Here is a 26,321-nt window from a genome sequence, read left to right as displayed (position 1 = left end):
TCTTATATAAACTTTTCCAGAGAATAGGAAAATGGTAAAAGAGAGACTATCCCCAGCTATGAGACTTACGTACCCTTGATTCCAAAATTATACAAATACACACGAAAAAATGAAAAGTATGGGTGGGGTGTGGGGGCTTGTGCCTGTAATCCTAGCACTCTGGGAGGCTGAGGCAGGCGGATCACTTGAGCTCAGGAGTTCAAGACCAACCTGAGCTACAGTGAGACCCCCTCTCCACTAAAAATACAAAAATTAGCTGGGCATGGTGGCACAGGCCTGTAGTCCCAGCTAGTCAGGAGGCTGAGGTGGGATCGCTTGAGCCCAGGAGTTTGAGGTTGCCGTGAGATATGATGACACCACTGCACTCTACCTGGGGCGACACAGTGACAGAGTGAGACTCTGTCTCCAAAAAAAAAAGAAAAGAAATGTATGGGCTAATCTCAGTTTGAACATACATACATAATCCTAAAGAAATATTAGCAAGCAAAATCAAATCAAATAAAAATATAGTTTTAAAATTATGATCAAATTCAGTTTATCTCAGGAATGAAAAGATGGTTTAGCAATTGAAAAATATATTTCTGCAATTTACTATATTAGCATTTTAAAGGAAGATAATCAAGTGACCCCATCAATAGACGCTGACAAAACATGTGATAAAATCTAATGCCCAGCCAGGTACAGTGGCTCATGCCTGTAATCCCGGCATTTTGGGAGGCCAAAGCTGGACAATTGCTTGAGCCTAGGAGTTTGAGACCAGCCTGGGTAAGGTAGTGAGACCCCGTTTTAAAAAAAATGAAAATTAAAAAAAAAAAATCTAAAAATCTAGCCGGGCATGGTGGCACACACCTATATTCCCAAGCTACTTGGGAGGCTGAGGCGGGAGTGTTGCTTGAGCCAAGGAGTTTGAGGTTATAGTGAGCTATGAGGATGCCAAAGAAAATCCAACACCATTCTCAGTAAACACTCAGCAAACTAGGAATGGGAGGGAAACCTTAGACTCAAGGTGAAGTGTTAGAAACCTCTTCTTCAGCGTGCGGAACAGGGAGGATGCACCACACTACCCCCGCCCAAATAAGCAAGACAAAATCGTGGAGAGGTTTCCCGAGGATGAAGCTCAGCGCTGGCTCTGCTGGAGGCTGGGATTGTGCTGCCTGCCCACTCTGCTTCGCCAGAGCTCTGGCTTGGGAGCTGACCACCAGGCCAGAGCCTGGCCCTCTTGTGCTCAGCTCTGCAGGACAGAGGAGGGGGCAAGGCCCACCAAGGTGGCGGCATCAGGCGGTCACAGGTATGAGTCCTTTCGCCACCCAGGGCCTTCTGCCCAGATCCCCAAGGTGCATGTGGGGAAGGAGGCTGAGACCACACAGGGGCCAGAAGCCCCTGATCTAAGTCTTACGCTGGACAGGAGCTGCTTCTGTCACAGCTGTCCATGCATGCTCAGTACAGGATACACACAGGAAAGCCATAGCTCCCAGTGCCCCTGCCCTGCGCCTCGAGCGCAACACAGGTTTCCTCAGTGAGGAATGAAGATGAACACATACTAGCAGAACCAAAACTCTGTCGTTGGGCTGGAAAAATATCTGATAAAATCCAACACCCACCCAGGTGCGGTGGCTCATGCCTATAATGCCAGCACTTTTGGAGGCTGAGACAGGAGGATAGCTTAAGGCCAGGAGTTCAAGGCTACAGTGAGCTATGATCGAGCCATTGCACTCTAGCCCAGGAGACACAGCGAGACTCTGAATCAAAAACAAAACAAAACAAATTTTTTTGGTGTTGGGAGCACCAGACACAGAGATGCCCCTCCCATGAGCAAGAATCCTTAGGAAATCCACTGGGAGGTCCACTGGCTCAGAAGCAGGCTAAACATGGGCCTTGTGAGAGTGTCAGAGACTTCTTAAAAGTGAAGTTAGTTTTACTCTAATGTTCTTACTGTTTGCTTCAGTGACTTGTCAGCACTGGGGTAGAAGCTGCCATTTGCCCCAGGCCTAGCCAGCAGCTCAGGGTTGAAAGCTGTTGGAACCGGGAAGGGGCCTTCCAGCAAAGGGGGTGGCGCTGCCCCAGCCCACCTGCCAGTCTGGCTGGTGACCACATCGGGGCCATCCTCGATGAGCGCTGTCGGTGCCATCTGTCTGAACTAAGCCACAAACAGAAACCCCTTTTGGTTCAACTGAGGATGAAGCCTACCAAAACGACAGTAAAAAGGTACATTAGGAGTAGGTTCAGAATGGCCCTGGATAGATGGGTACCAGGTGACCAGAAACTCTTAGGCTGGAAAAGTTGACGGCAGGAGACGGAGAGTCTGGAGGCCCTGCAGGGGCCTGAGAGGAGGTGAAGGCGACAGCGTCCTGAGGCTCTGGGGTCTACCTGGCGGGAGTCTCAGCCACACACAGGTTCTGACTTGGCAGGACCTGGCCCCTCCTGCCTCCACCCCAGCTTTAACCCAGTGCGAATGACCCACAGGCCCTGCAGCTGAAGAAAGAGGCTGCACAGGGGTCAGAGCCAGCTTAGGATCCCCAACCATGACATCCCCACCCCCAAGGCCCAGGACACTCGGGACCCCACAGCAGGCAGCGACCTGCCCTCTATAGCAGCTCTGGCCTTGCCCCTCATCCTCCAGCCCCAGCCTCCCTGGAGGCCTGAGGACAGACAGAGCGGAATGCCCGTCCAAAGCCTGTCTCCGGAAGAAACAGCTCAGGGAGGAAAAATCTGGAACAGGAGCCACATGCCGCTGCCCAGGGAGAAGTCAGGGTGCAGGAAGGAGACTTCCGAATTAAATATTCTGATGGTTTGCATTTTTAAAAAAGAAATGCACGAAAACAGCTGTAAAGCAAGTTAGGGATCTGAAGGGTAAGCCCAGAGTCTTCTGGTCCTCGGGGAGGTCACCGAGCGGGTGGGAGGAGGAGGAGACGAAAACGTCCCTGCAGGGAAGAGATGAATACACGGGCTTCAGGACAGAACAAGCAAAAACATCGCAAGAGATGGATTCCCATGACTCTCTCTACCCCAAGATAAAGAGAAATCCACAAGGTCCCAAAGCAGGGGGACAGTTTACCTGTAAAGAACGGGGATCAGTCCACAAAGGGAATTTCCACAGAAACAAGTATCATGATTATTACCTCAGAAAACGGAGACACAAAGGCCTTATTGAACATTTTTGGGTTATTAGACATTGTTCTGAGCACACAGATCTGACACACTTTTGTGCTGCTCAGCGGTTTACTACGAGTCTCCCTCAGCAGGAAGACTTGGCTGGGCCACTGGCACCTGGGGGTCTGTTCCTCAGGGTCTGTGCCTAAGATCCCTGCCGGCAGCTGGCAAGCAGGGCGGGCTGCCCTCAGCAGATGGGGGCAGAGGTCTGGAGGAAGGGCAATCTGCTTACTCAGATGCCACCCTGAGCCTCAACACCGAGTCCCCTGTTGGATGACACAGTCGTGCTGGAGCCCAGCATGGCTTGTAAGTGGCCAGACTCTCCCATGCACGCAGTGCCCACGGCCACCCCCACAGGAGGACGTCCAGTGGCATGCGGCTGGGGGCCGGCCTGGGAGCAGGCCCTTGGGGCTCTGCAGCGAGCACTTTCCTACCTGTTCTTGTTTTCTTTCTTTGATGCTTAGTGTTAAAAGTGCATAATTCAATCAATCATCTGAGTGACTTAGGAAGGAAGGGACTTACAAGTCACGAGACGAAGTTATTTTGAATTTAGAATTCTATATCCACCCAAATTATCACTCAGATGTGAGGGAACCACACAGAACTCAGATCACTACCACACTGCCGGAGGGACGCGAGGATGCCAGACGGCCCATGAGAAAGGACGACAGAGGGTAAATCCATCAGATCATGGGAGAAAGACACTAAAAAAGCCCATAGAAACCTATATAATCTAAACAATTGTTAATATTGTATCAAAACCAAGTAAAAGTAAGAGGTAATTCCTGGAATAAAAATAGTGTGAAATAGAATTAAAAATTCCCAACGACCTGAACAAAATGTCAGATGACCTTACAAGTTTGGGAAGATGGTGAAAGCAGCTTTCAGAAAAAAGTCACAGAGTCTGGTCCTGTTCTGAGGAGTTACGGACGTCGACGATCCTACAAACTTACACGAAATCTAAGGCCAAACGTGTGAAAATGTCAGTGCAGCCACCAGAAGAATAAAGAGAATGAAGGATGGCTTACCATGCACTCACTTCACTACAAACAGATCATCTGACCCTCACAAAAACCCAGAGGCAGTTGCTATTACTGCCCCCATATGGCAGATGAAGAAACTGAGGTGCAGGGTTGAGCCACCTGCGATGATGGTCCCTGAGGTTAGCAGGAGAGTCCCTCCCACCTGTGTCACCACCACACTCACCGCCAAACCCAGCCAAAGGATAAACAGGCCCCCACACCCCTGGAAAATCCGCATTCAAGTGGACCACAGGAAGACCTCAATCCCATAAAGCAGAGGTCAGTGTAGACAGCACCCGCTGACCACTAAGGGAAGAAGACGAGAAACTCAGGGCGAATTGGAGCCAAAACAAGCTGCTTCACTTGGATATTTGAGAACACACTTCTTGATTACAAAGGAAATATGATGAAATTATACCCTCTTTAGAAATGAATGCCCATGAGAATATTATTTACCAAAGTCTGGGAGATGCAGCCAGGAATCCATAGCAAAATATATAGCCTTAAATGGGTTTTTTAAAAAAGACCAAGAACACATAAAGAAAGGTTTTAACTCAAGAAGCCAGGAAACAAACAAACAAACAAACTATATGCTTTAAGAAAATTAAATAATCAACTGGAAACAAAAAGTGGCTCTTTTGAAAGCAGCTAATATCCTAGCACTTTGGGGGGCTGAGGCAGGAGGATCACTTGAGGCCAGGAGGTCTTGCCTGAGCAAGAGACCCCATCTCTATAAAAAATAGAAAAATTAGCTGGGTGTGGTGGCGCATGTCAGTAGTCCCAGCTACTTGGGAGGCTGAGGCAGGATGATTACTTGAGCCCAGGAGTTTGAGGCTGCAGTGAGCTATGCGCTCTAGCCTGGGTGACAAAAAAGAATAAATAAATACATAAAATAAAATCTTAAGCCCATAGCTGACTGAATTGACACCGCCTTGGCTAAGGGGATCCCATAAAACCCTAAAGCTGAGTTGCTGGCCATAAGAAGGGAGGTCGGGCACACCTGGTCATGCTCCCTCCCTTCTTGAAGATGTCCTTTGTAGCTCATTAACAGGCCTAAGGCTATGCAAGACAAAGCTTGAACAACATCTGCACGGCATCCATTTACTCAACAGATCACTTGAGTTTGGGTAAATGTCTGGTGGCTTGTCACACACTGCACTCTAGCCTGGGTGACAGAGTGAGACTCCATCTCTAAAAAAAAAAAACCAACTAATAAAATAGACAAATCTTTGACATGTTTGCGATAAAAGAGAAAAGGAAAAATTAGTAACATTAACTACTGGAAAAATTTAAAACTGCAAAACAGAAATTAAACTTAATATATATTAATATTAGGTTTACATCAATCTGTGGAAAACTGCCCCAGAGGTACTAGGCCTGTGGCAAGATGCCCCAGAGTCCACGGCCCTCACTGGCCAGGACGGCCCCCAGGCAGACCCCAATCTGTGTTTTCAAAAGATCCCAGGCAGTCCCTCAATGCTGGAGGACTAAATCCATGTAACAAAGGCTGACCCAGACAGCCAGAGCATGTACACAGACCCAGAGATCAATGCTACAGAAAAGAATTAAATGATCCCAGGAGGGGCTTCCAAGCCATCAACAGACAATGCCTCTGCCACCTAATCCTAACCCCAACCCTATGCCTACCCTAATCCTAACCCCTACCCCAACCCTTACCCCTACCCTAACCCTACTCCTACCCCAACCCTAACCCCTACCCCAACCCTAACCCCTACCCCAACCCTAACCCCTACCCCAACCCTAACCCAGGATGAAACCAGGAGCCATTCAAAAAGAAAATTTCTGCTCTTCAGCCCCAGAGGGAGCCCTTCACTCAGCAGCCCTCTCTTCTCCACCTACCCAGAATGTAGCTTTATGACATCCCATATTTCCACACAGACCCCTGTCTATTTCTGTAACGCTCACTGCATTTTTTTTAATAGTACAGGATGTGTCAACTAAAAAAAATAAGATTCTATCATTCTACTCTTACACCAAAATTGCACTATTTCAGTTATTATGTCTTCCAACATGGCCAGTGCCCACTGGACCTTCCTTTTTGTTGAAACGTCTCACGGCTATTGCCAAACGTTCATCTACCAGATGAGCTTCTGAGCAGCTGTTGGGATTGCAACCACTGAGGTTAATTTGGGAAGAACTGACATCTTAACACCAATCTTTCCATCCAGGAAGACAGGACATTTTAAAGTTTTTGTTTGTTTGTTTTTTAGAGATGGGGTTTCGCTTTCTTGCCCAGGCTGGAGTGCAGTGGTGTGATCATAAGTCACTGCAGCCTCCAACTCCTGGGCTCAAGCAATCCTCTGGCCTCAGCCTCCCGGGTAGCTGGGACTACAGGTGCGAGCCTGCCACACCTGGCCTGCAGTTTATTAGTGATGTGAATAAAGATCTCCCCTCCATGGCTTCTGATGTTTAAATGCTGATCTAATCATCTAACAAGCAGCAATAAATTCTAACAATTTTCTGGTTGATTGTATATAAGGCAAGAGTATTGTCTGAGAATAATGGCATTTTTGTTTCTCACATATATATCTCATTTCTTTGTTTCCCCATTGCATGGGCTAGACCCTCCAAAACCATGGTGAGGAACCACTGATAATGGGCATTTTCTTATTTCTGATTTTAATGAGACAATGCTTCTATTTCATCATAAAGTATTACAATGACTGTTATAGTTTTTAAATTAAGATACTATATTAAAAAGTTCTGTAGATGTGGAATTTTATCAAACTCTTTAACAGCATCTCTGTGATTGTTTAATTTTTCTTTTCTCAGCTGATAATATAGAAAATGACACATGAATAGGTTCCTCAATGTTACACTCTCACTTACTTTTTTTTTGAGATAGAATCTAGCTCTGTCACCCTGGCTAGAGTACATTGGTATCATCACAGCTCACTGCAACCTCAAACTCCTCGGCTTCAACGATTCTCCTGCCCCAGCCTCCCAGGTAGCTGGGACTACAGGTGTGCACCACCATGCCCAGCTAATTTTTCTATTTCTGGTAGAGACAGGGTCTCACTTTTGCTCAGGTTGGTCTCAAACTCCTGACCTCAAGCCATCCTCCTGCTTCAGCCTCCCAGAGTGCTAGGATTACAGCCTCACTTTCTTTTTTATGTACTGGGCTTCTCTTTCTTTTATGTCATATTCGTAGACACAGAGATGCACCTGGCAGAAAAGGCACCAAACGATGAATGTGAAGACCTGGGAATGGGACCAAAGAGGCCCAAGTTGAGGGGACCTATGCTCTGTCACAGCTGGGTGTGTATTATCTTGGTAATTAAAAGGAAGAAAGAAAAACAAAGTAAGGTGTTGGTAGGGAGTGCACCAAGCAATGCCTGGCAGCTCTCCCCTTGGCCTTCCCGACCTCTTGTCTGTTGTGGTTTGGGAATGGGGGAACATGGAGACAGACAGCTCAGAGCCCCGCAGACACAGACGCTGCCCACCTGCTCGTCACTCCTGTGGTAGTCGTGGTCCTCCTCTGGCTTCTCCTCTGTGGCCTCTTTGTTTGAACTGTCATCTGCTTTGGTTTCACCTTTTAGCACAAATAGAAAATATTGTATCATGAAATCCAAAGAGTTAAACCATTTTTTAAAACTCTACAGTATGCTCAGAACACCATCAAAAACTCACTCTACCAAGAGGCTTTGGACCAAAGAGTAGCATCCCACGACATCTGCTGCAACCCAGTGCTCCCCTGCGTTAGCAGGTCCCCGCAGCAGCAGGTGCCAGGCTGGGTGGTTGGCAGGGCACAGAAGAGGGATGGGTGGGAGGGACACGCGAGCTCCACTGCCCAGTGATGGCCAGAGCAGCCTATGGCTGTTCAGTGCTGACCATGTCAGTCTAGCTCCTTCAACAGAGCCTGACTCCTGAAATTTTACTATCTTGATGCTACTTTCAAATTAAAACTTCACCTTAGGTAAGACAGAACGAGAGTCCTTGATTCCCAGACACATTTCTTTTTTTTTTTCCCTGAGACAGAGCCTCACTCTGTCACCTGGCTAGAGAGCAGTAGCGTCATCATAGCTCACTACAACCTCCAACTCCTGGGCTCAAGAGATCCTCCTGCCTCAGCCTCCCACGCAGCTGGTACTACAGGTGCACACCACCATGCCTGGCTAATTTTTCTATTTTTTTTGTAGAGATGGGGTCTCGCTCTTGCTCAGGCTGGTCTCAAACTCCTGAGCTCAAGTGATCCTCGAGACTCGGCCTTCCAGAGTGCTAAGATTACAGGCATGAGACACCATGCCCAGCCCCCAGATACGTTTCTTAACTGCTTCTCATGGCCACGCTCACCTGGGACCTTCAAGGCCACTAGAGCTGGTCGTTTTCCCAGTGACAACAGCTGGGACCCCGAGATTGTCAGGAATAGAGTGGTCTACAAACTCCTTAGGGATGTGTGTGGTCCACCAGGAAAGTGCCACAGCCTCACAGATTTGAGTAATTTGTTGTGACATTCCCAGATTTTAAAATACCACTAACATTACACTGAAAGCAAACTGATATTTGGCCATTTTACAGAAAGACAAGCCAAGTTCCAAGCCTCAGGAAGTTTACCTTCCACTATTTTCCACAGGCCATCGGCCCCTGACTTTGCCCGAGTCCAAGTACTTTCTGGGACGCCCCCAGCCGGCCCCCAACCCAGGAGTGAAGGGGACACCTTAGGGCAGAGGCTCGTACCACCCCCAACCCAGTCTTGCTACTGTCTGATGCAGACGGCCTGGCCCAGGGAGAGCCTACATGAGGCCTGAAGGAGCACGGCCGCCTGCACTTCTCAGCAGCGCACTGGCACTCACCATTCCGGTGGGGGTCCACGTGCTGCTTCGCAGAACAAGCCTCCCCCTTGACGTCTCCGGGCACCTCCATGCCCAGTTTGTGATAGAATTCCCTCTGTTTTCTCATTTCCGCTGTTAAAGACCAATACATAATCTTTTAATCTTAAGTAGGCAATGAATTATATTAAAATTCTATTCACAAATATCACATGAAGAAAATTACAGATTTGGATTACAAAGACAACAAATTCAGACTGTGATTCCTCCAAGGCTACCCCACTCAGCACAGCAGGATGTGCACTGGCCAAAGCACCTGCAGACGCCTCCTGCCCTAGGCCCAGTGTGATGGCTGGACAGGCACTGGAGCCCCTGGGCACCACCTCCTCAGCTGCCCACAAGCCTCATGGAACCACCGTCACCTGGGGTGTGACACACATTAAGGCAGCACTGGTGGCATGTCAGATCTCATGGCTGACCACGGGTAGTTCAGCCAGTGGACTCCTCCCCACACCGACAGCTCAGCAATGAATGTGACGCCTAGTTCTCCCACCGTCCCTGTGGCTGTGACATACCCCACCATCTCAGAGACACCCAAGGCCCCCGGTTCAGGGGTCCCAGAAGAGCACTCACTGGCTGTAGGTGGGTGATGGCTTGAGGGGGACAAGGATAGCCCAAGGCCACATGTCCCAGGGGGCCTGCCATCTGTGTGCCTGAGTTCACTCCAACCTCCCAGCCTACAGGTAGTCACAGCTGTGGACTCTGGGCCCACGTCTGTGCAGTGGTGGGTCAGGAGTGCCGCCTGGTGTCTGTGGCCCACAGTCGAGCCGCACAGATCCTAGGGAGGCCCCACAGAGTGAGTTTCCTACTGAAGACAGGCAGCAAGTCACTGCAACGGCCCTAGCGCTTCCCCTCAGTGAGCCTGTTGTCTAGATTACTGGCCAGTACAGCAGCTCAGCCACCCCCGCCCCGAGGAGGCCAGCACGCAGCCCTGCCACCTAGACCAGAGGCTCTCCAAGCACGGGTGTCAGCCTGACCCTGCCAGGGACAGACAGCAGGACCAGGCCAGAATCTTGCATGTTCCAAGGAAAGACTGATTCTGTGGGACTAAGACAGCTGCTGACTGACTTTCCGCAAATGCTCCGTCTATGTGACCGTAAGGCTTACTCACACCCTTGCTCAGACCACACAGTGGGTAGCAAAGAAAAGTTAGAACCAATAACCTAAAAATCACTCTGAAAAATAACTTATGTGTAGTCGACCAAGTAACGCTTCATTAAACTTTTTATCTGCATGTTTGCCTTCCCCGGCAAACCGTGAGCTCTGGGAGAGATGAACGTGCCCTGGGCATGTCCCAGCCTACACAGATGCGATGCAGACACCCGACTGAACAGGAATGAATGGATGCACAGGGCAAAGCGCTCGGGCACAAAAAGGAGGATGCCTCTAGAGTCAAAGAGGTGTGAGCGGACTGGCCTCGGGTGAGAGGAGTAAGAGGGAGCGTTGGCGCTGAACACAGCACACCGGGCTACCAGATCAGGCTGCACAATCTGCGATCAGCTTGAGAAGAAACGTTTCCGTCAGAAATTACATAAAAGGCAGCTCTGCAATGGAGGCTTGGAATACAGCGCTTGACAGCAGAGGCCGTTCCTATCAGCGTCTCCAGTGCAAAAGAGGGAACCCACCTGCACAGGTGGAGAACAACCCAGCTTCAGATACCTTGTTTTATTAATAATTCCCATTTAAAAAATTTTTACCTGTCAGAATGAAAAAAGATTGAAAATAATAATACCTAATGTCAGGTATATACAGGTACAGAAATGTTAATTGGGATAATTTTTCAGGAAAGTGACTTGGCATTATATATAAAAAAATATTTTAAAAACTTAATCACTGACCCCCAAATTCTACTGCTAATAATCCATGCTAAGGAAGTACCCAGGTAAGTACATAAGGAGACATGAATCATATACTCATTGAAGCCTTCTCTATAATTCTGAAAAATCAGAAACAACTTAAATTCTGCGTGTCCAACAACAGGTGTTGGGCCAATGAGAACAGCCATGCTCATGCCTGCTTCCTCTCCCACGGCAGACATTCCTTGCTAAGGCCGAGAGCACCTCAGAATCCTCCTCAGCACCGCATTCCAGAGTAGACAGAAGATAAACCCGACATCTGAGCATCCTGGGATGAGAGCAGGGTTCAGTGGAACACTGTTCAGTGGGATACTATATGCAGCCCTTACAAACGATGACACAGATCGTATTTACTGCCACAAAACAAGCACCACAATATACTGTTATGGAAAAGGGCAGATTATGCGACACAGACATCATATGATCTCACTTTTTACAAAAATTAAAAAGTAACACTGCACTGGCTTAGAATCTATCAGTGTAACTCACTATATTAACAAACTGAAAAAGAGATCAAGTTGAATTTTGAGGGGCAAAACAAAAAAAAGAGAGAGAAAGAAAAACCACATGACTATCTCCATAGATACAGAAAAAGCAGCAGACAACACCCATTCCTGATAACCTCCCAGCAAACTAGGAAGAGGGGACTTCCTCAGCTCGGCGAGAAACCCACAGCAAACATCCTACTCAGTTTTTTGGTGAGGTCAGAAATAAGACAAGGATGTCCGTTCTCACCAACTTCTACTCAACATCGTACTGGATGCTCTAGCCCAGGGACCAGCAAACTCTTTCTATAAAGGAACACAAAATGAATATTTGAAGCTTTATGAGCTAAGTTGTAAAACTGAGATATTATATAAGTACTTGCAACAACAGGAGAGAAAACAAATTTCCACAAATTTTTTTATTGATGAAATTCAGAATATAGTAACGATGAAGCGTAATTTTTTCGTGACACAGGCCTATGAATGAGAAGAATGGAATCCTTTCCGGAGGGATAACATTTGTTCAGTTGGAGTTAAAAGTTGTGCCCCTCTTATCAGAATTGATTGTACATGTTCACTTGATAATATTCATCTGCGATGAGATTTTACATATTTCATCTTTGAAAGAGTTTTTACACACAGAAATACTGATACAGTCCAGAGGAATATAATTTTGAGAATCATCGGTTAGATGCATTTGTAGAATTTTATTAAATTCTTCTCTTGGTATATGCCTTTTATCACGCCATTATTACATATTAATCACTTCTGATTGAAGGTTAGTTAGAAGCTCCTCGACTGCAGTTAAATGGATTTTGAAATGTAGAAATTTCTTTTGCATTTCCATTGAGGTCCAAAAAACCCTGCTAGAACTTGGAAATGCATCTGCCACAAATCTGTGCAGGAACGAAGATCACACTTCTCCTCACTTCTGCAAGCACAGGATGTCTGTAAAGCAGTGTGACAGCACTTGTGATTCAAGTGACATTAGTTGTTGCTACAATGACTTTATTGCACTGTCAGTTTTAGATATGACTGTTGTTTTTGCCTTGTAATACTAGACTGAATTCATTAAAAAATATTATCAAGTCTTTAGCAAAAGCTAACTTCCAAAGCTATTCAGTGTTTGACAATAGTGGTTAAAGGTACTGCTTCTCATTCAGAAAAATCACAATCTCTGCTCTTAGCTAAGAAAGAAAGAAAGAAAAGAAAGAAAGGAAGGAAGGAAGGAAGGAAAGGAAGGAAGGAAAGGAAGGAAGGAAGAAGGAAAGAAAGAAAGAAAGAAAGAAAAGGAAAGAAAAAGAAAAAACAAAACCAAAAAACTCCCAACCAACACACACACACACACACACACACACACACACACACACAAACTTTACCACTGCTAAGTCATGAAAATACTGTGTGGTAGGTAAAGTTAGGATATTCAGATTCTAATTCTGACAAAAATTCATAAAAGTGATGATGGTTATATCCACAAGGGCACATGAAATCTACCATAGACAGCATTGGTTTAATAACATGAAAGATCGAAGTATTCTCTGCAAAGTACCTGCTAATAAATAAGGCAATGAAGTTCAAATAGCGTATGTTTTCACAAGCTTTGTTAGTTTTGTACAAGTCTTTTTCTTTTTAAATTTGTTAAAATTTTCTTTTTCTCAAACTCACTTTTAGTTCCCATGTCCAAGTCTTTTTCTGACCCACACATTTTCAGCACCACTGGCTGTAAGGTACCGTAGCAGATTCCACTTTAGGTGGTATCAGGGAGACCAGCACCAAGGCTGACCCTCCAGGCACTTCAAACTTAGCACTGACTTGCAAATAAACAACTCCTGAGCAGTCACGGGGACTCTGAGAGCCTAGGAAAACCACTCAAAATCATGTGCCTTGTTTGCTAACTGGCCACTGATGTCATCTGCAGTGTCCTCCATTCCCTGAGCACCTATTCTTACCCGGAGGCTGATGGTTCTCAAACAAGCTTATTTTCTCAGGACATTTTTCTTCAGTTACTGCAATCAAACAAGATTTAATTAACTCACCATTAGTCAATGGCTTTCGTTGCTTGGCTAACAAATGAGCCAATCAGAAGCTTACTTTGATTGCTGCCTCATCCTCATTTTTTATTTTTGAGAAGAATGATTTATTTTTTGGGAAGAAATTCTGCTGTGATGCAATATTCCATTTTAAATTCTTAAGTTTTTCTAAATATCACTTTCCTGTGAGTTGGGAATATTGCAATGGGTGTTCAGTCTGGTAATGCCGATGCCTGTTGTATTCTTTTCCTGTAGTTAGTGTTACTGCATGATAAACACAATGCTGTGCTAACTCACAATGACAATTCAATAATGAAATAATCGATAATCAATGAAATAATCAATAACGAAAAGTGGGCTTCAAAGGGTAACTCTGAAGTGCCCTTTCTCTGTCCTTGCTTTGACATGCTGGGTATGCACTGGTAATAAAAATGTCTTGAAACAGTGACAGCACAGGGCACTTGAGAGGCTGTCAAGTTACAACTGCGATGTTGAGCACACAGTTGCATGCCAAGCACACGCGTGGCCTGTTGCAAATACTCAGCTCTGACTGCACAGAATGGAATGAGTGTGGCTGTGTTCCAATGAAACTATTCAGGTACAATGAAATTTCGATTCTGGTAATTTTCATGTCACAAAATATATTCTTTTGATTTTTCCAACTATTTAAAAATGTAAAAGCAATTCTTAACTTACAGGTCACATGAGACAGGCGGGGGTGGGGGCCCTGTGGGCTGTAGTGTGCTGACCCCAGTTCCAGCCAGCGCAATAAGCAAGAAATAAAAGTGCAGATTCCTTTTGGCCCAGCAGTTCTACTTTCAGAATAAAACCAACAGCTAGAGTCACCCCACAAAAGCATAGAAAAGGACATTCACTGTTCCTTATTTTTTAAATCAAAAACTGAGAAGCATGTTAAGTATCTGTAGATAGAGCCAACGGAAGGAATCCTCCGGACCATTAGCAAGGACAGAGCAGAGCCTGGCGCACCAAATACCGTGCCACATCCATTCGTGAAGGAAGCTGTGAGCAGCGTGAAGAAAAGCAGGGCAGTGGCGTTGTGAGAGTAAAGACGGGTAATTCAATAAATTTTACAGATAAAGATGTGCCTCTGGGAAGACAGGTTTTTAAGAATTATAAAAACAAAAAGAAACAAACAACTAAAAACCTAATCCCCACCTCTCATCTACGAGGGAACCGCTGCGAGGTGAGGCCTCTGTCACAGCAAGAGCAGGGAGGAAAGGCCACAGCTTAGGAGGGGCTTGGGCAGGGCCCAGGCAGTAGGAGGTGGGGACAGTGCTAGTGTTCCCCTCCAAGAAGCAATGCTGGAGTCTTGAGGGCAGGTACTGTCTGACCACCACACAACTGTGGTTAACGCATGCTCCAGGAAGAGGCCTCTGGTCTGAGAAAGTACGTTTATGACTGTTGGCACAACAAAGAAAACCAAAGAAACTGCAGGCAACCTTCGTCAAGAACACAGTCATGCTGTTAAGGGTTTCGAGTTGGAAAAATCTTTCTAAAGAACAACAAATGACTGAAAGCTTGAGAAACAAAGGAATATTTGCCTCATTGAGAAACAAATGAATATAGACAGAAAAAACACGGGTCCGAGAGAAGATGTGCCAGGGAGCATTGCACATGGAAGGGCCAGGGTCTCGCTGCACTGGAGAGCTTGAACTGTGTCCATGCTGGAAAAGAGCAAGGTGTAGTGACAGTGCCAGGAAAGCCGAGGTGTGTGGAGGCCAACGACTGGCTCAAAGCCAGGTGGTCTTCACACTGCACGACTTCTTTGTGACCAAAACCTCCACTACGAAGGGTGTCAGAGGGCCCTGAGCACCCAGCCTCCTGGCCTGGAGACACCACTGCCCACTAAGGGAGCCTGGGCCCCGGACGTAGTGGGGCAGGGAGGAGACAGGGCAGCCCCAACACCTGCCTGCACCAGAAGCACCCAAGCCCACTGGGCATGTCAAAGGGACCCAGGAGCCAATGTGAAGAGGTGCTTGCTTGCTGGCCACAGAGGAGAGAGGATCAGAGCTTCAAAAAGGGCAAAAATGCAATGAATTGAGAACACCTGATAGGTTTAAAGCCACCAGCCTGACGGTGAATGCAGAGGCCAGTTTTGAACACAAATGAAGGAAAGGCCATGCACTGTTCTGCAGACTGGACCAAACAGCTAAGTGGGTCTTTACGGAAGTATTCCAACTAACACAGGAAGAAGGAACCACAGAACTGAAAAGGGACTGCTTTACTGCCTGTGACAACCGAAGGATCTGAGTCCGGCTGTCCCCAGCTGGTTGGATGACACCTGCTCCACATGGAAAACAAGCTCCAGGCTTGCCGAGAACACGAGCCAGATCCGATCCCAATCCCACCGCCTCGGGGCCTCCCAAGAGGCCCTCAGCAAGTCCCCAGGGGACACCCCAGAACGAAGGGAAGATGGGGACAGAAGGGGACCTGAAGGAGGCCTAGGAGTCAGTGTCAGGCGTGGAACTTATTTGAATCCTGATTGAAATAAAGGAAAACAAACAAAATCGCAAAAGATGGCATTTATCAGACAACTATTGATAGAAATGTCAACACTGAGTGGATATTTGATATTAAGGAATCACTGCTATTTCTTAACTATTATAAAGGTATTGTGGTTATGCATTTTTTAAAAAATCCTCATTCTGTAGGGATATATACCACAACATTATAGACAAAATAACATGAGGTGGGGTGAGGGGAGCAGACAAACAAGACTGCCCACGGCGGGAAACTGCTGGTGCAGGTGAGAAACGTGGAGTTCTCGTGGAGCTCAACTTTTATATGTTTAAAACATTCCATTGCAAACAGTTCTTAAGGTCTCAGCATTTTATTTTGAAGAATTCTTTGCCTTTTCCCAGAAGTAAAAAGCTTTCAGACATCAAGACTGTTTCTATCTACATTATTTAGGAAATCTAAATTCTTCTTGTGTGAATGAATCTTGTGAATAGTGAACAAAGCCTCTAACAGCATCATTTCCCCAAGTCACATATTAAAGGTCAGATACAACTTCTGCTGATCTAACACACTAAGCTGCACTTTAAATTATAACCCTTTTCTGAAATACAACAATGAGAAACAGCCCAAATGGATGCTTTTCTTTTATTTTTGAGACAGAGTCTCACTCTGTTGCCTGGGTTAGAGTGCCATGGCATCAGCCTAGCTCACAGCAACCTTGAACTCCTGGGCTCAAGCGATCCTCCTGCCGCAACCTCCCGAGTAGGTGGGACTACAGGTGCACACCACCATGCCCAGCTAATTTTTTCTATTTTTAGCAGAGATGGGGTCTCGCTTGTACTGAGGCTGGTCTTGAACTCCTGAGCTGAAGCTATCCTCCTACCTCAGCCTCCCAGAGTGCTAAGATTACAGGTGTGAGCCACCATGCCCAGCCTCCGAATGAATTCTTAACATGTCTATCTTGCCAGGAAAATGTACCTGGGCCTTCAGCAGGCAGCACCCGCCACCCAGACCCTGGGCAAGAATTGGGAGGCCACTCTCCTCCACCTACGTCCCACACGTGACAACAAGGGCGGCTCCCATTTCAGCATTCACAACTACAGAAATGTTTTAAATAGAATGATTCCTAAATAATTTATTTCCACTCTCAGGATATTTATACTACCTAATATTTATTCTCAATTCTAAATGAAATTTGACTTTATAATGAAGCTTTTCTTGAAACTCCAGCTATCAGCTCTGACAGCATGTATCAGCCAAGCTGTTTCTGCTCATCTGGTCTTGGTGAGGCTATTGCTACGGGACGGATAGGGGGCAGGACCTCTGGAAGGGGGGCAGAATGTTAGGGTAGCGGGTAGAATCTCTGGGGGAACAGGACATCTGGGAGAGGGATAGGACCACTGGGAGAGGGATAGGACCTCTGGGAGGGCGGCAGGACCTTTGGGAGAGGGATAGGACCACTGGGAGAGGGATAGGACCCCTGGGAGGGCGGCATGACCTCTGGGAGAGGGATAGGACCTCTGGGAGAGGTGCAGGACCTCTGGGAGGGGGCAGGACATCTGCGAGAGGGATAGGACCTCGGGGAGGGGGGCAGGATTCAGGGTTGGGGGCAGGACCTCTGAGAAGGGGAAAGGACCTGGGGGAGGGGGGCAGGACCTCTGAGAAGGGGAAAGGACCTGGGGGAGGGGGGCAGGACCTCTGAGAAGGGGAAAGGACCTGGGGGAGGCAGGCAGGACTCAGGGTGTGGGGCAAGACCTCGGGGTGGGCAAGAGCCCTACCGCCCAAACAAGGGCTCCCATGCTCTAGTGGTGCCATCAGTAGCTGCTGAATGAATAAACAGAATGAAAGGAAAAAGAAGTCTATGCCTCTAGCCAGTATCCAAGGCTTCCAGAACGGGCTTAGACTTAGGAGACATTCTAAGACTTACCTTCTTGGAGGCCTGGTACCAATTTGTAAACAATATCTTGCATGGTTCTGTCATGACTGGCAAAAGAACAGAATGGGCGGAGTTAGCCAGAAATGTCAATTCTACAATTCTCATTCATTTTCCACTTAACAATACTGAACTCCAGAATCACAAATTTGGAGTTTTGGCAGAATTTTACTTCCAGTTTACACAGGAAAATATGTTTGTGCTACCAAAGTTATGTATGACTTGATTAATGTGTCATCGAATTTAGGCCCTGGCTGCTTACAAACATTCAAATGATGACAGCACAGATAAGAAGGTCACTCAGGGAACCAGGGCCGCTGCCTGCTAGATGTGAGCTGATGGCAGACACTGTGATCGTCCACCCCTAGTGACCCTGGCCAGACACCCAGTGTTTGGGACGGCCCCACACCTCCCCTGAGTGTGTCTTGGGGTTCCCAGTCTCTGGGATTTCCACTGAGCAGAAAGCCTTTCTGTAATGTTTCCAAACAACATAGAGAAACATCCTTAAGACCAGGCCCTTCTGTGGTCTTTACAACCGAGCTATAAGGGTTTCTGAAAAGACTACATAAGCACAGTACTTCAAATTTAGTTCCTACTTTAACTGTTTTCATTTTGGGGTAAAAAGTGCTAGAGGGGGAGGGGGAGGGGGAGGAGGGGACGGGTATTTGTATACACAAAGAGTGCAATGTGCATCATCCAAGGGATGGGCACACTTGAAACTCGTACTTGGGGGGGGGGAGTGGGGAGGCAAGGGCAACATATATAACCTAAACATCTGTACCCCCATAATATGCTGAAATTAAAAAAAAAAAAGTGCTAGAGAATTTCCTAACTTTCAAATGAATTTTAATTTCCAAACATCAGTTCTTTAAAAAGAAAACCCTTGTATGCCCAAATCAGTAAGGTCTAAATAACTGACAAATGATTAGATTTCACAAAATTTATAGAAATTCAGCTACCAGGGCCAGGCACACCCATGGGCCCATAGCCACTGTGGGTGATCCGGGTCCTGAGAGACTGTCTCTGGCCACTTCCAGAAGGACTCCGCAGGCTGCTGGCTACCAGGCTCTCCAAGTCTTGGCAACACCCCAGCAGTGGGATGACCAGCAGGCGGGGCATTCCACATAGGAAGCACATTTCACACCACGACCAGCTCGCTCGCATCCTGGTGTCCATGTGGGTAACACCTGCCCAGGCATGGGGAAACGGTGGCCTTCCAGGCACATGATGCCCCCGATGTTTCCTGCTGTCCCATGCCCTGGCTCTTTCTAAAGCTTGTCCAACCTACAAGGAGAGGACACTGGGCATCTGAGCCCCAAGTGACTGTGGCCAGGCTTCATCCACTGGCTGGGACCTAGTGTCGGGGGCTGGGAAGTGGGGGAAGGCAGGTGACGGCCCTTCCTTAGGGATGATGCAGAATGACTGTGTCTTCATGGCTAACAGGTTTACACTCCAGACCAGATGCTGCACCCACCTCACCCCCACTGGCTCTGGGGTCTCCGCCAGATCCTGTGGGCCCAGGGCTGAGTATCTGCATGAGGCAACTCTCCCACCATGACCCCAGCCCTGGTCTGTACTGTCCCAGCCCATGTCCTGAAACATAAATGCTAAAGCCAAGCAAGATTGACCACCCTCGGCCTCTGTGACGCTACCAGGCCCCACTGGCCACCTCGCCCAGCTCTGGGAGGGGCAGGATCAGGGGGAAGGCCAGTGTGGGCAAAGTCATATCAGGAACAAAGGCTGCTGTCAGGAGGGGTGTGAAGGCTGCAGTCCAGGTAGAGCTTGGGACACAGCCAATGAGAAGCAGACAAAGAGCCACTGTGGAAGCCATGGCCCACAGCAGGACACACATCTGCACCTAGCCCTGCCATCTCTGCCTGCCATGGCCCTGCTCGCCAGCCACCATGTAAGCACAGCACAGAGAGAGCTCCCAGAAAGACCTGAGACAAGAGGTGGAGCTGGTCCCCTGCTGACCCAAGCCACAGACCCCAAGGCCCTTGCACCTGCCCTGTCCCACCACTGCCCCCTGTGCCTAGACCTGCCCTTGGCCAGCTCTACACTGCCTGATACCCCTATTGCATCCTCTGTCTTAGCATGACAGTCTATGCCTGTGATGAGAGGGTCTCGGATGACTAAAAGAGCACCTGGTCCCTAAGATAGCTCCCCATCTTAGCCTCTCAGAGCATGGTAGGGGGCTGCCAGAGCTTTGTGTCCTAGACAAGGGGAGCACAGTCTCCCCAGGCCACCTGACCCCTACCAGCATGAATACCTGCACTACATCCTGCCTCAGCAATTCATGTGGGGAAGCCCTCCTGAGCTCTGCAAAACTGCACCCCCAAGACAGAAAGCACGTGCACACTGACTGCCAATAATGGGCACCCAGAATCTCTCCAAAGCAGAACAAGCAGAGCTGGCAGAAAAGGTGGCATGTGACGTGAACAGTCACCCCCAAAAGAAAAGCCCGAGTGGCTGGTCAACATTTGGGAAGTTGTCTGAGCTCACGCATGATCAGGGTGGTGGGATGAGACGCCCCCCCAGAGCCCTCTTGTTGTCAAAACTAAACACCTTCAAGCCAAGCACTGGCCAGGATGTAGCAGGAAGATAGGACACCGTGCGCCCAGGGGCCAACAGTGGAGGTGGGGCAGGGGGGCACAGCAGGAATGCCCAGAGAGGTGCCGTGTACCGAGAGCCCAGCTGGACACACAGCTGTGGGGCCTTCTCCCAGGGATGCTGAGCTTGGGTGACACACACTGCAAGGATCCATCAAAGGAGCAGGGCATGCAGAAAACACAAGCTGGTCCCATGTCTAGAAAGCTGGAGAAACTGTGAGGCCGAGCTGTGCTGTCTGGGATGCACCTGTGGTGGGAAGCTTAGAGGGAGGCTCTGAGCACCGGCAGTTTTTACTTGTTAACCTTGAAGCTGCTTCTCCTTTGTGATGCTCTAAGCTGTTCAGGTGCTTCTAAACTGTATGCATGATAAATTTCACAACTTTAAAAGTGAAAAACAAACATATGCCTTTCTTCCTTCAAGATTTGTCTCTAGAATTATCTCTGCTGCTCTCATTTGGTACAGGGAGCATTTCATTTCCTTTAGGGACACCCCTCCAATCTGAAAGTCGTTTCACACTCTGTGGGAGGACCACACGCTCCGTCGGCTGGCCCAGGTCAGGGCCGAGTCAGCCCCTCACCCTTCCTCAGGAGTGGCGGCTGGCACGGGGGTGGGTCTGGCCTCCTGAGACCCAGGGAGGCAGCACAGGGCAGCCAGGGCCCCAGCACCCCAGGGCCCACTTGCTCCGTGGCAGAAAGGTAGGCATGAGGGCTGCCCTCCACTCCAAAGTTTTCTTCAGGCAATTCACTGTAAAACGTGTAAACTCCATTTGGCCTTGAGCTTTCTCAGATCATTTGCTGGAAATTTACAGGCTCTGCTTGGGCAATCCTGGCCTGGTGAGCAGTGGGTGCAGGTGTCGCAGTGTGGGCACGGGGGTGCCTCAGCCAGGACAGGCTGCTGCCCACACAGAACGGGCTGCCAGGCTGGGACCTGTGATCCGCCCACGCTCACAGGACACAGACACCAAGGGCGCCTGCCAGCACTTACCCGATGTACTGCAGCGGGTGGCTCTGATGGATCACGATCCGACACGTCGGGCAGGTGTTATTCTCTTCCAAATACTTTACCAGGCAACTCCTACAGACTGTTATCAAAAGCACATGTGCGTTAGAAAGTTAAGATCCAGACTTGAGATGCCACTTCACGCCCCGTGCTCGCTGAACACGAACACAGGCAGACACACCAACATCCCTTTACAGTTCCAGCGTCTGGAAGGGCTCACTAAACAAGGGGAGGGTTTTGACACCCAGGCAACTGCTATACTCAACAGGTTTAAGGCTTAGGAATTAAATGGGGAGAAAAACTTAAAGTGAGGAGATGATCATCACGAGGCGAGAGCTGGGGGCATCAGAACACGGGACGATGTGTAACATTTTGTTTAAGTTGTCTAGAGGACCATGATGTTTTCTTTGTACAATAAAACTAGATAAAATTCAATGAAAATAATCTAACATATAAAATTATGCCCACCAGTATCTAAAAGTACAACTATAAAATTAAAAATTCTATAAAAATTGGCAAATATTTTATTTTCTAAAGTGAAAAATACACAATCAAAAATCATCTGTGTTACAAGTATCCAATTTATTTTAAAGATCCTGTTTAAGCAAAATGCTCCTCATCAACCAACAGATGCTCTTCCACTGGCGTTTCCAGCCACCCTACTCAGAACTGAGCCTCCCGGGAGCCCATGGCAGCTGCCCGTCCGCTGCGGCAGCCCAGGTTCTGCACCAGCTGAGTCCTCTGACAGTCCAAACACAGGCTTGCTGGGGGTGAGGAACAAACCAGCTCTGCTTGAAAAATTTAAGGACTTCAATTGGAGATGTGAAAAATGAGCATCTCTCCCTGTTAGAAGCAAACATTCTTTCTATTACATGCAGTCACTGATCTTGCTGTTGCACAGAAACAACGCAGCTTTCCCAAGCGACCCCTCATCTCCACTGAAACCACCACTGTATTTTTAACTTGAAATGATTTTTTTGACTCATCCTCAAGCTCTGTGTTCCTGCTCCTGGTCCTGCTGCACTCTGTGCTTGGGCTGAGGGCTCTAGGTGCACAGCATATGGTAGGAGCTGCCCAACCCCCGAGACCTGGCGCAGTCGCACGTACACGTGTGCAGACACTCGGTCACCGTGGTCGCGTCAATGAGGTACCCGCTGCACAGGCGGCAGGTGATGTGGGCGTTGATGTCCCACAGCCTGACCTTCCTGGTCAGCATCTTTGGCTCCTGCAGAGAAAAGCACATACGGGTCAGTCAGTATCTGAGATGCCCTGAAGGCTCAGTCACAGCCAGCACGCTCCCCCACCTGCAGGACGTGGTCCTACACAAGGCACCCTCATTGTCCTGGGGTACTGGCTTCGTCCCCCCGGCCCCCCAACACGCTTCTCTCCTCCTGCCTCAAGCTCTGGTGAGGGGATGCCTCCCCCAGTGACCCACCAAGAGCGGCTGCTAAGGGGGTGTCTGTCTTCCAGAAAGGTTAGGGGAGAGAGAGGGAGAAGCAGACTGTGCTGCAGGCCAGGAAGGAGGGGAGGGGGAGCTGCCCTGGGTGGGTACGAAGCCAGGCAGGCCGCGGGCACCTGGGCCCTCTGCTGTGCCTTCTCGCCCATCCTCCCCGCAACTCAAGGATGTCCCAGCCCAGCACACACAGCACCAGAGACCCCCAAGCACCCATCTGGAGTCCAAGTGTGCATGTGCTGAAGCCTCGTGGGCCCCCCACCACTCTGTCTATCAGCCATGTTTCTTCCCAGAGCTTCTGCTCTCACTCTGTCCGTCCACAGGACGTGGGTGTGAGGACCTGATCAAACCTCTCAGGGTGGACACAAGGCCAGGCCCAGCTCTGGGCCACACCAGCCAGTAGAGGATGAGCCCTGCCTTGGGGAACTGCTGTGGGCCGCTCCCTTGACCACCAGGGCCTGCTGGCTGGCAGGAAAACACAAGGGCTGCAGCAGGGAGGCCACATTCCTGATGTCACTGCAACCACTGAGCCCTAGGGCCTGCTCTGCCCTGGTGGAATGCGCCATCTTCATTTCCCACAGCATCTGCAGGAAGTAAGGCAGGTAGACTTTTCCCTCAATGGGCACAGAAAATTGGTGACACACACTACCGTATTCACGATGCCACTTGTCACACAATCGTTACCATCTCTCTGCTGAGCTCCAGACACACCAACTGCCACGTACATGGGCTTCACCATCTCAACATGACAGCCCCAACTGGGCTCACCTTGGGGGCCCTGCCGTGAGAGCTCGTTTATGAGGCCATTCCTGATCCCCACAACCAGCAGTGCTAAGGGGACCTCCCCTGGCCAGCCGCGTACTCCCTACCCACTGTCACAGACCTTCCAAAGTCAAACCTGCTCCTCCTGCCCCCTGGGAGATGTGACATGTACAGAGGACCATGGAGCCAGGTTCCACTGATGGAAAAGGAGTCTGAGCATGGTGGGGTGAAGGTGGGACGAGCCCTGTGGTGCTGTGGGCCACACCTGGTGGGCGCAGTGCCAGGGGCATGTGGCTCATATGCCGGCCCCACTCTGCCCACCCAGGCCTGGACAGGGCCACTCCTCAGCAGCACAGGGTACAGGAAACCCAGCTCCTGGTCTTTCCACACCAGTGTCCATGAAGAAAAACCAAGGATCCCAGCATCTGCAGCTGACCCAGGGATGGGCAGGGAGGCTCGGCATGAACATGAAGTGTCCCACAGTGCTCAGGAGCCAACAAGGACCAGTGTGAAGGGCTCCCAGGGCCCCACCTGGGGAGAACTGTGGCTTCAGGTATTATAGATTAGAATCACAGATGCTCCTGTGTCCACAGTGAGATAAACAAAAAAAGGGACAGCTCTTCCTTGCAGAAGAACGTGAGCTAGTCAGTGCGGGAGGAATGACAGGTTAGAAAGCCACTGCTGCACTACAGCGACCATAGTGATACTTTGTTCAGGAGCTCGCAGTGCATGCTACACAGGGATGAGACTGTCAAGGGAGAGAATACCATGAACTTTCCCATGTACCCACCACGTGCTTGTTCAATAGAGGGAGAAACAATGACTTCAGGTAGAGAAGCCTTATGGACACCACTGTGACAGTAACCACGGTCAGAAGCCAGGCGACCACTGATATGGCCGGGAAGGACTCAGCCTCCTCCGGGGGCTTCCTGCCAAGAGTGCACAGCCCAAAACTCACCCCCGGGAAACCGGACAAGCCCCAAGTAGGGGCTGGCTGCTTTCAACACTGTCACAGTCACAGAGGCAAGGACGGTCAAGGAGCAGGCTGCTGCACACAGTGCCGGGCTCAGGGCTAGTCCTGACGAGCCCGGGACAGAGGCCAAAGGCTGTGCCAGGCACACAAGGAGGACAAGACCTGCCTCTCACATGGCCCAGGGGTGGTGCCCCCAAGCTCGGGGGCTGCTCACTGAGGAGAAGCGGCACGTCTGTCTTCATGCCCCCGTGGTACATGCCGAGGCCAGCACATCCCGACACGGCAAACGCTCACAGCTCTCACTGCCGCAAAGGCCCTGCACTCGGCAGCCCCTGCATGGCAGTGTCCCCCGACATAGGAGGGGGGAGCCCAACGGAGCCAGGGAGCAGGAGACCCAGTCCTCTGCACAGCATGGCTGCCATCAAGGGCTGAGGTTGAGGTCCCCACAGCCCGATCTGCCTCTGACTCTCAAAGGAAGGAGGACACACGTGAGGACTGTCAGGAAAATTCAGCAGAGAAACACAAGTCCCAAACCTGGTTCTGCACAAAGGGCCTCAGAATTGCTGCCCCCACCCAAGAGTGCAGACCAGTGGGATGGTGGCCCCCGGCTGGAGGGCAGGCTCACCTCCTCTAGACGTCTGCCTGTCTGTCCCTTTGCCGGGGCATGGGGGCTTCAGGCCACCACTCCGACACGATGCTCCTGCCTCGCTCCGGGCTTGGGCTCGCTTCTGCACCTTCCTCCTGGCCTCTGCTCTCTTTCCATTTTCTAGTACAGAAACGGGACCTGTTATTTCACATTGCGTCATTATGTGCGATTGCTACAATCCTGTCGTGAAGTTCTTACTAGAATCCTTAGCAAGTCCCACGTGGCAAACAGTGGAAACATTAGTCAGGAGAAAAGTGCGAAGATATAGAAATAACTCCACAGAGTCAGTCTTCAGCGATTACATTTGAAAGGAGCTATAAGGAATTGACTTTTTCTATGGCTACAATATACTCACAAAGTGTAATTCATGGTAAAGTTCATCAATTCACAGGCACGGAAAGAAGGAAAAAAATCAGCTAAAATTGCATTTACCTGAGAATGACAGCCTGGAGTACCGCTACATGGTGAAGCCTGAGGAGAAGCACAAAACAGGGTGTCACACACATATGCACGGCCAGGCATGCCCCCCACACGCTGGGCCCCCTGCCCCACCAGCAACTCTGAGCCTGGCTGTTCAACAGATCTGCTCATTTACTTCCTTAAAACAACCAAAAGAAAAATAGGAGCCAATGATGGTGCAGAATGGGCTTTGCCACAGGGACACAGGTCACATGGCCCAGCTGAGGCCTTGGAGACAACAGGAGCAGGGGCATGTGTGCAGCAGCTCCTGGGGGCGCAGGGGGCAGGTTGGGGCTCCACCAGGCTGCTTTGGGCCCAGGAAGACAGGACACTGTCTGGGGAAGGCCCAGAAGGGGTTGGATTTTGGGGGAGGTGGGGTGAATGGCAGGGCCTGGGGAAGGACAGTAATAGCACACCCCCTGCTCAGCTCACACACCAGTGGGGCTTCTGCATCCCCAAAGCCCCCTCTCAGCCCTGGGCAGGAGGCCTTGGTGGGGAAGAGGACAGGCTTGTTCTGTGGGAGAGGATGGCAGTAGTCACACTGGGGCCAGGGAGGGGCCGCAGAGAGTCAGCAAGCAGGCCAGGGGCATACTGGCCCCACCCAAGGAACAG

General features: G+C 49.3%; 1 protein-coding gene across 2 annotated transcripts in view; it reads right to left on the bottom strand.

The window, feature by feature from the left end:
- PCGF3 (polycomb group ring finger 3) overlaps positions 1 to 26,321 on the bottom strand; it is a 59,638-nt gene that overhangs the window by 18,516 nt on the left and 14,801 nt on the right. The window contains exons 2-8 of one of the 2 annotated variants that reach the window (XM_012663695.1): positions 25,683 to 25,721; positions 25,230 to 25,370; positions 22,524 to 22,641; positions 21,402 to 21,498; positions 17,802 to 17,857; positions 8,987 to 9,097; positions 7,637 to 7,725 (exon numbers count right to left, since the gene is read on the bottom strand). In XM_012663695.1, the coding sequence (XP_012519149.1) occupies positions 7,637 to 7,725; positions 8,987 to 9,097; positions 17,802 to 17,857; positions 21,402 to 21,498; positions 22,524 to 22,632 (462 nt within the window). In that variant the 5' untranslated portion in view covers positions 22,633 to 22,641; positions 25,230 to 25,370; positions 25,683 to 25,721. Of the gene's footprint in view, positions 1 to 7,636; positions 7,726 to 8,986; positions 9,098 to 17,801; positions 17,858 to 21,401; positions 21,499 to 22,523; positions 22,644 to 25,229; positions 25,371 to 25,682; positions 25,722 to 26,321 lie in introns of those variants that run through there. The other variant, XM_012663696.1, reaches the window with a different exon arrangement.

This window comes from Propithecus coquereli, unplaced genomic scaffold (genome assembly GCF_000956105.1).
Source record: "Propithecus coquereli isolate 6110/MARCELLA unplaced genomic scaffold, Pcoq_1.0 Scaffold821, whole genome shotgun sequence".
NCBI classification, from domain to species: Eukaryota; Metazoa; Chordata; class Mammalia; order Primates; family Indriidae; genus Propithecus; species Propithecus coquereli.
This window is presented reverse-complemented; position numbering and strand designations above follow the sequence as displayed.